The 10,348-nt window shown below is 34.6% G+C and overlaps 1 protein-coding gene across 1 annotated transcript in view; it reads right to left on the bottom strand.

Annotated features, from left to right (window-relative positions):
- LOC108760545 (uncharacterized) overlaps positions 1 to 133 on the bottom strand; it is a 3,327-nt gene extending 3,194 nt beyond the window's left edge. The window contains exon 1 of the mRNA XM_018506568.1: positions 76 to 133. Within this exon, the coding sequence (XP_018362070.1) occupies positions 76 to 133 (58 nt within the window). The remainder of the gene's footprint in view (positions 1 to 75) is intronic.
- Positions 134 to 10,348: the final 10,215 nt, after the last annotated feature.

The following is a 10,348-nucleotide window of genomic DNA, read 5'->3' as shown; positions in this document are numbered from 1 at the left end:
TATTCAGCCCCGTCACAAAAATTTTTGTATTTAACTAATATAAAATTTAGCTAATTAACCTATATACCTTCCTACCTCCCAAATTCATCTCCCCCCATTTTACCTTTCCCATCTCCTCCACCAGGTCCGCCATCTTTACATTGAATAACAGCGGACTCAGTGAGCACCCCTGTCTTATCCCCCTTACCGTCCAAAGACTTTCTCCTAATTCCCCCACCCCTGTTCTCACTTTACTCTTTGTTTCTCTTAATAGCTCCCCCACCTTTTCTACCAGCCCTTCCCTTATCCCTCTCGGCCGTAGTGCCTCTATCAATAGTAGCCCCTATCCACCGAATCAAATGCCGCTTTCAAATCCACAAATAAAACTATCAGTTTTCCCCCTTTTTTCTTTACCTGCCTATTTATTAGAAATTCAACACACATATGTTATCCAACGTCTTCAACCCCTTTCTGAAACCCATTTCTCCATCTCCTCCCCCCCAATATTTCCATACCTTATTCGGAATCCCGTCTATCCCCATTGCCTTTCGGGGTGATCCCGATTGATCACGGCTCGATTGGACACCACCAATCACAGCGACCGGTGCTCAGGAGCTTTGTAGTCTCAAGAGCTGTGAGTGGCTCGTGGCCAATTTTAATATGGGATTATATTCAATCAAAATCTAATAACCCAAAATATTAGAATTGATTTTATACTTTTAAAATAAATATATTTAATAATAGTATTATATTTTATTTGGTCTTTTTCTGCTGTATTATTTTTGATGTATGTTTTGTATAGATATACTGTTAAAATATACTTTTAAAATTTTAATCTTTTTAGGTGTAAATTTAGGTTTAAACTAGTTTAATCGAAGATTGTGAACATGTTACCCACCGGAAATATCCGTGGCTACATAGTTCAACGTGCACACTTTATGCACATAGAGGCGCCAGTAAACGGCTTCCACTTGATACGCGGGCACTCTCAAGTTTCTCTCTGTTGACACTATCTAAATAGAACAAAATATGTGATTTAATCTAAAATAGTAAGATAATTTCTGTATTTTTAAAAATAATTTCTGAAACCTAAATAAAGATTGGCAATATGCTGCTGGTAACTTTTGATCGATTTTGTTGCGTACCCTTTTTCCTTTAGGAGGACAGCACTTTACTTTTATTTAATTACATTAAAAATAAAAAGTGTTTGAAAATATCTGCAATTATGTTCTTAAAAAATATCCAATGTCATGCAATTCTTGTTTCTATTTGATCTAAATTATTTATATATAAATTATTTTAATTTTTGTTTCGCAATTTTTTCATGATATTTTTTCACATTTATGTTATATAATTTGCAAAATATCCCGTATACAAATATTTTAATAGTTAATTTATTATACATATATGTTATATATATTATATATGTATACATATATATACATACACACACATATATATAATATATATGTATATTAAATACTTTTGTCAAAAGAGATTTAATTAAGATTTTGAATTAAATAGGAAAAGTTGAATTTATAAAAAAATTTGAATGTGTTGTATCGTTGAAAAAATTTAAATTTCACGATTCGTGCGAACGCGTTTACTAATATGCGTGTCCATCTTGAAATTAATACCATCCAATATGCGAAATGCATCATATTTTTCATACGTTCCAGTTCATAGAGACGTGAATAATTGCCGGTATGATTTGCGAGGCACGTACATCATAGCTAGTGAATTTTGGTGTGGTCAGTTTATTTTTAGTGCAACTGACAGTTGGTTTCCGCGAGATATAAAAATATCGAACTGACTGTACGAATGAAGAAACGTTTTCCCTAGCGAGTGACAAATAAACGGTACATATGACAATATTTCGTTATGTAATGTTGTTATATATCCCGATATATTACACGTGTATCGACGATTGTTTTTCTGGATTGAGATTTTTGTTGTACGTGTTCGCTTGGATTATCATGGTAAAGATGAGAGCGTCTACCAACGGAGATCGCAGATCGCTTTCAGGATGGATGATCTGTTCACGGTACATTTAAGTAACGCTTTATACAAGTCGGCTTTATGAGGGCTCAGACCTTCGTTGCGTGCACCGCATATAAAGACCTTCTGGTATATATTCTACGCGTTGAATTCTCAATGTAACGACGAGATTTTATGGACAATTTTATTTGTTCCCTATACACGAATAAATGTGTATCCATGAATAAACTCCGTCATAACCATGCTTATTCGAGTGAGTAAAAACGATACAGTATCTTTCCACGCGCATAGAGAAAATGTTTAACATTTATACTTTTATATTGATATGGATGAAATGCTCTCAATTATTGTCATAAAATAAAACGCGAAAAAGCTAATTCGAAAATTTTGAGTGTTACTTACGCAGATACCGTTGTCGGAACTAAAGGGGTATCAGGAAACATTTTATCCCAGGCTCCGGAAAATCTACCGGTTAAGCAGTGTACGCAATTTAAAGTCACTACTTCTGTCCGTCCCGAGGGAATTAAGGGTCAGACGTGGAGGCAAGTATATCGCCAGGAAGTCGGGTTCTCCGCAGCTTTTTTCCTCTTCTATCCTGGTAATAAATTTTCAAGTCGTCCAGCAACGTCCTGGAACTCAGGAACGATGTTATAGACGGTGCTCGAGAACAAGAAGGGTGGTTACTCAGGGTACGCTCACAACCCTCCGCACATACTAACGTGGATTTACCGAGGCCCATCCTCCACGTAACGACGAGTGACTGCGGAAGAGTCTATATACACGGTTCTGGGGTGGAAAGTTATGGGTGGTCTCGTTGCTGTATCAATATCTCGTTAGGGGCTACGACGGAAATAAAACTGGAATGTTCGTCTTTCTCGGGGCTGACCGAGCTAGCAAAATTGTAATGCAACCTGCAGGCGCCATTGCGCCAGTCGCTCGTTACATGTTACAACTTTGAATGTAGGAATAGTAGCATAGTATAGGAATTGAATTATTGTGTCATGTTTTATGAAAACTGCAATCGATCATTGCTATACACAGAAACGTTACCATGTATTTGAAAATCGGCTTACTGTACCAATATCAACTAACTGGGAAATGACGGAAGCGTTAAATAGGATCTCTAATACGTGCATGTATTTGCTAGTTATCCATTGATATTTACGTTCTGTCTCTCATTAGAGGGAAAGATGGATGATTTCAAGTGCGTATAACGAGCAGCGTTTCGCGGTCCTATAATTGCTTCGAAATTTCATCAAATTTTATATGAAAACGTATGAAAAACAGATTTTCAAGAGAAAATATATAGGTATATATATCCTATTTCTAATTATACCAATTATTACATTTATCTAGAATATATTGATATTATATTGCGATTAATCCTGATACATATGCTAGTATAGAGGTTTCGCGGATTACTGCAAGTAGTTATTGCATTCAATAACCAGTGAATGGTCATGATCGATACTTAGTTATTCAAATAGCTTTGTCAATACTTTGCGGTGTAAAATTGTTATTTAGTTGATGCTGCAACAATACTATTGTATTTGCTGCTACACTTGTATTTGCTACAGTTGAAAGTTCTGTAGAAATTATATACAAAAGGAAAATAACATTTTAAGAATTATATAAATAAATAATATATCCCCTACATATTCAAAGATATTTGCGTTATTTATGTGTGTGTGTGTTTTTTTTTTTTTTTTTTTTTTTTTTAGTAAGTATTCACTCTCACATGTGGTTTTATTTTTATTAATACGGTAGGCCATATTTCAACGCAATTGTCAAGACCGAGATGTTTCCTTTATATTTACAACATAAGGGCGCGAACGAAGGTAATTCTTGCTTCCGCCGCAATGATCAATAAACCATCCCGTCCACACTGCTGAACGACGCTTTATACTTCGATGGATGTAACGCCAGGGAAAGAGGCGGCAACTAGTGGTCGTAAGTACTTACGTACGTGTAGGTTCCGCCGCGTATATACGCAGTGAGCTGCCAACGATATAGCCAGCGAGACGAAAACACTCGTCTGCAAAGTCTAGTACTGGCGTAAATATACCGAATGGTAAGAGACGTAGCAGCAGTTACCCAAAAGCCATCGCTACCGGTCGCTTATGGAAACACGGCTCCGTAAATATTTTCGAGCACTCTGGTCTTTTTGGCGTGCCATTACAATCGAATGGCATTCTATATTCTTAAAAATGCCTTCTATCTATTAAAGTAATGAGTAAAGTGTGTTATATGTATATCCGTGTTATAGTATAAATAATAAGTGGGTCCGAATTAAGACTTCCATATTACTAGAATAACTAGCAATAATGTATTTATAAATTACAGTTATACGTATAACGATTGCACTGTAATAGTCTATTCGTGCAACGATTTCAGTCATACTCGTCATTTAGCAAATAGCGCGTATTTCTGAATATATATATATATATATACACACATATATATATATATATATATATATATATATATATATTGGATGTAATAGCAGAATAAATTTTAAAATAAAGGATTTAAGGATTTTCGTTTTACATTTTTGACCAAATAACGTAATAACCGTGAAAGCATTTTTTTTTCCAAAATAGTGCCTCGGGCAGTTTTTTGATTATTTTTCCGATATAGAGCTACATTTCCGTGCTACATTTCGCTGTAGTGATAAAATTGCTGAAGGTATAACGCGTAATCTATTATTATGAGCCGGGAAGAGAGAGGAGGCAACTGGTGGCCGTACGTACTTACGTTCGTTCTCGCGTGTTCTCTACGCGCATCGCGCGCATATACGCGTCGCGGCCACGGCAAGTTACCAGTGATATAGTTTGCAGCTGAAACAACCGTTTCTACTGTCTAGCAGTTGGCGTTTAGCCAATCCCTGGTGCCGATGCGCCTCTCTTCACCCGTTATACGAGGATTAGAGTATACTGCGCTACCGCTCCTGTGTAATTTTCTCTTCTCTCTCTCTCTCTCTCTCTCTCTCTCTCTCTCCTTTCTCATTCGCTTATTCCATCTCTCTCTTTCTCCTTTTATTCCCTCAACATCTCGTGTATTCTACTCTTTATTGTCCGACTGGACCCCGCGTGCGGACGTGCCTCGGCTCTGCATTTGCATCCCGTTAAATGTCGTAAACTTGTCAAAGCGCGGGCCGTTATGTGCAGGATCGCAAGCTGTATTGCTGGCGAGCAACGTTTGCGGTATCCTCCGGTGGGTGCACGAAAGACAAAGCACCGGAGAGATCGAGAAGGGGTATCTGCCGCGCCGTTATTCCGAACGAATCGACGGACTTGAGTGCACTTAACGGAGATTAACGTTCTTATATCTCTATCTTGGCTCGAAGACGATATGTTAATGAGTTGATAATACTGAAATTTCGCTAACGAGGGCCGCTGTATTTCACTGTCGCAGCGACAAACAGACTTCTGCGATGGTTCTTGTGTGTCTTAATTCGAACCGAATCGCCGAACGTAGGAGTGCACTTAAGGCAGATTAAGGTTGCCGTAACAGAAGATAAGTGTACGTCGATGTATCATTGATGTAATTAGAGCTGTTAAAGCGAAGACAATGCGCATTTACGAATATCTTCACAATCTATTAATGATGCTGGAGCTTTTTTATTTTTATGTGATTTTATATATATACAAACATATATTTCGAAAAAATAATAAAGTATAATATATTCAGGTTTGTTGCTTCACTTTTACAGTACAAAACATTTTGTATTTTTGTGAAAATCAGTTTTTATTAAAACTTTGTATTAAATTTTTAACATATCCGAGTGTTAGCTTATAATGTGATTGTGTTACTTATATATTTTGCGTTAAATTGATACGTTTCTTAGTGTTAAAATAAACGCGATTTGAGTAACATAAAAAATAATGTATTTTAAAAGTAAACTCTAAGATAAATGAATAAAATGTATTAATTTAAGATATTATAATTGTTGATTTTATTAAAGAAATATGCTTCTATAATTTTGTTGCAAATTTTATTAAATTTTTTATGTTAATTTTTTTCGTAATATTTGTGTTACTTTTTATCGTATTAATCTTATGTTAAATTAACGCAAACATTTGGATGGACCATTTGGAACATTTTAAATGTGTTAAATTTAACAGAAATTTTCCAACTATATGTAGAAAATAAATGTAATTATTTATTTATTTATAGTTTGTGTGATAAATATCCTACATTACATTTAATATGTGAAGGTGTAATATGATGCGACATTAATTATATCATATTAATTATAGATTATTGGTTTTACCAGCATATATTTAATAATAATAATAAATCGCATTTTATATGGAAGGACGACGTATCTAATTACTGCTAAACTTAGATACAAACGATAAATAATATCTGGTTCGCAGTAGTCGAAATCATCGGCGTAATACTATTTCAGTACCTAATACGCGACTCAAGTTATTTCACCACGTCTGGTTGCGCAGCCGGAATACTCAAGTCTTCTCCGACATATATTTACATAAATATGCGCTGTCATCTGGTTTATATGATTAATTAATTACGATCTAGATGAAGCAAAAAGATGATAGAGTTATTGCAAAATATAACTTCTGGTATTATTATAAAATCTGACGCCTTAAATCCAATTTGATTGCTCATCCATGATAACGATGCACGGCTACTGCAATTTTTCATTTATGTCGTACGCCGATTTACGAGTCTATTAGTCGATAATGGTGAAAAATACGACTGCGGGAATAACGATCTTAGCTTATAGTGATCATAAATGTAGAATAAAATGTCGCACAACGAGAGGGGTAATGCTAGCGATGCGGCCAGGCTGAGCATATATTCACGGTAAGTGGCGTGAGTTATGAAAACTTCATGATATATCCAGGATACTTTATGCCTTTATGAAGAACCGCTGAAATAACATACAAGCGTAATGTTTTCGCATACTCACATAATTAAAAACTATCCACTGAGACGCTGCATTCAGTATACAATACGAATGGCTGAAAAGCTGAAAAGAGTCAACTTTTACTAAAAATAGTTGCCTCAAATCAGAGCAAAAATGTTACAATTAATTTAAAATAAATTTATTTAAAAGTGAATTAATTCATTAGGATAACTCTGTTATATATGCTGCATCTAATTAGACAATTTAATTTATTAAGTTTTTATTGGTATGGTTTTTTTTATCTTAAACATTGTAAATAAAAAAAGACTTGATAATTAAATTTAAAAAACTGTTGCAAATTCTTGCATTTTTGTTGTATAGGAATGGGATATACGGGTTACTCATAAATGGAATGTACGCGTTAACATTTTATTTCTAAGTATTGTTTGTAAATTTTTTATGAACCATAAAATGTGTTTTATTTATACATGTGTTTTAACAAAGTTTTATTAAGGAATAAAAATAATAAATTTCTATTTTTTCTGACTTCTGCAGCATAAATCCTCGTGCGGTGTAAATATCAGAGTTACACTATGTCCATAACAGAAAAATATTTTTAATAGTAATTAAGAAAATTGAGATGATATATTTTATAGGATGATATATTAATTAATAAAAAATCCGTATAATTAAAACCAAAAAATCATTAGTGTCTCGATTAAATATATATTAAGAAGAGCTACAAACCAAGTGAAAACACAAAAATGTAAGTGCTAAGCAAATATATTAGTAAGCGCTAAAACATTAGTGTCTCGATATTGAAATAGATAAAGTTGTTTACTCAATATAGTCGGAAATGGACAATACTCGAAATATCCGTATAATTTAGTGCACCAGTATCCATATCGATATTGGAATTCTCACTAGTTGTATATTGATTCTAGTGCAGATTTCAATAACACCATTAGCATTGTAATCAGATATCCATTGCAATGAAATCCACACAGTGAAATTTATTCTGCACAAATTTGGACAAAGAAATTTATTTCATACGGTTGAGACAAACCTAACCTAAATTCTATATTTAAGCAAATCTTTCAAACATATTGTGTTTGCAATTATTGATTAGAAATAAATTTATGATTACAAATGAATACAGTTTGCTTTGAGAAATAAATAGATTGTGATATAAATTTTTCAAACGGTGCTGCTATGTAAATTGCAATTATGTAATTACTATCTTTTGTACAAAATGCAACGACATCTCTTTCTGTTGCGTAGAGCTCTACATAATATTAATGCGAACAACAATCTTAATGGTGATCGGACAACGCACATACGTATTGTTCGTACGTGCACGTGCACGTGTATCGATATCTCAAGGTCGACGATTCGACTTATGCGAAGCCGCGGAAGGCGGCATAGATCTAAGCGGACGTCGGCACGTTTGACGCCACGGTTTCTTTGTGATTGTCCGAAATGCAGACACCGCGGACCCGCGACGCCGCTATTCGTGAACAACCAATCAGGAAGGGGATCGAGATCCGATGTAATGCGCGACGGAATCTCAATTGCTCATTCTTTCGAGTATCGAGCTGCTGACCGGTCGTAGACAAATTTCGATTAACGAAGTCTTCGTCGAGAACTTATATACGTATACGTGTGCGTTACCGCGACTCAGGGTTACCCCTAGGCGTCGTCGCGGTTAAATCCGATCACCAACAATAAATCTCTTGACTCAGGGTGACTCGCGACCACCCCTAGGCGCGGTCAAGAGGAAATAAATCAAGGCAATCGAGTCCTTATGCGATATCATAGTGTCATGTAATGCGCGACATGAACACATTAATGCGAATAAACGGTATGATTATTTCAATAAACGTAACTCATATAAGTGTATATGACAGAACTGAAGTGTATCAATTTAAATATAATAAACGATATTTTTTGACACGGAACCACAGCAGAGATATTAGTGTTATCTCTCTGATACGAAACACTTTCAACTTAACTATGTCACGTATGTCTAATGTGTCTGGTTAGAAAAGTTAGCACGAGTGTTATCTAGTTGATCTGGGCTAATTTGGACAATTTCTTAAAGATGTTATACGTTTGGCCAATTTGATGAATATTAAGGGGTGTGTATTGAGTTAGAATCTGCAGTTGTAGTCATAGATAGCAAATTGGGAAAGTTGTAGTGCTGCCGACGTTGCCAGAGCGCGTTTGCGTCTTGTTGTATTATCTTAGAAACTTTCTGACGTCTTATAAGTTTCCAACTTTTGTTATATACGTATGCAAAGTTGTGTCGCGAGTTCCGCCATGACAGGTTGTTATTGAATATGAGTAGAACGCGTAAGATTTATTTATATTTTATCGACATATGTATGATGTAAATATCCTTTTGCGGAATAAAAATTCGTTGATTCAATGTAATATATTAGGAATGTGATTTAGAATTTTTCTCAAAAACTGATTTATTTAAACAACATATCACGTAAACGTTTAATAACGGTTAGTAAATGACTAAATATCATGGAGTAATATTAAAGCATTAAGGGCCGGTTGTTCCACCTTTTAGTAAATTTTACTTGTTAGGACAGGTAAATCTGACAATCCGCGCATGTGATTGGGTGCTACTTACCCACCAGGTAAAATTTATTAAAAGATGGGACAACCGGGCCTAAGATATAATAACTGTGATTGGAATGTCTTCGACAACACTGACATTAGTGCCATCGCTTGCAAAATCCTCAAAACTAAATCATACTTCTAATAAATGATGAGGAAAATAAAAAATTGTATTCTAATTATAAAATATTCTAACAATCAGAGAGGGAGAGAGAGAGAGAGGGGGGGGGGAGAGATCAGTGTTCTATATAATTATTTTAATAATTCAACGAATTTATTTTCAGATCCAGTTAAATTTTTAGATACTTTACAAAATCGCTCTTTCAGTGTATTATCATGAATAAATATAAAATTCCTTTATATATAAATTATAAATTACAGACAGAAATATGTACTGTTTATTATTGTGATTGAAAGAAGATATCAAAACGAAATTCACGAAGAAGCATAATATAGAATACAATTTTCATCTTGTGAAAATGTTTATTGTTTACGCTAGAAGAGGAGCATTCAGTCGACATTTAATCAGAGTATTTCAAGCGGGTGGTAGCTCATGCCGTAAAACTCTGCGGACGGGTAGTACACATTTGATGCATTCTTTACTAAAGTTAGAGTAAACAAAATGCTAAAAGAAATTGCTAGAAGAAAAATACGAAGAGTACAGAACTACCAAGTAATTGCAACGAATCGTCACAGCATTTCGTATGCTGCATTTAATTTTATTTTAATATTGTGTGTGTGTCTATATATAGAGGAAGGTCACCGACATATTACTTTGTTTTTAGACAATATTTCTTAAACAAAAGATAAAAATACAACTTCAAAAACATAAATACAAAGTAAAAAGTATCTTCTATCAGATAGTATAAG

This window comes from Trachymyrmex cornetzi, unplaced genomic scaffold, assembly GCF_001594075.2.
Source record: "Trachymyrmex cornetzi isolate Tcor2-1 unplaced genomic scaffold, Tcor1.1 scaffold227, whole genome shotgun sequence".
NCBI lineage: Eukaryota > Metazoa > Arthropoda > Insecta > Hymenoptera > Formicidae > Trachymyrmex > Trachymyrmex cornetzi.
The sequence above is the reverse complement of the archived record's forward strand: the minus strand, read 5'-3'. Positions and strand labels throughout refer to the sequence as shown.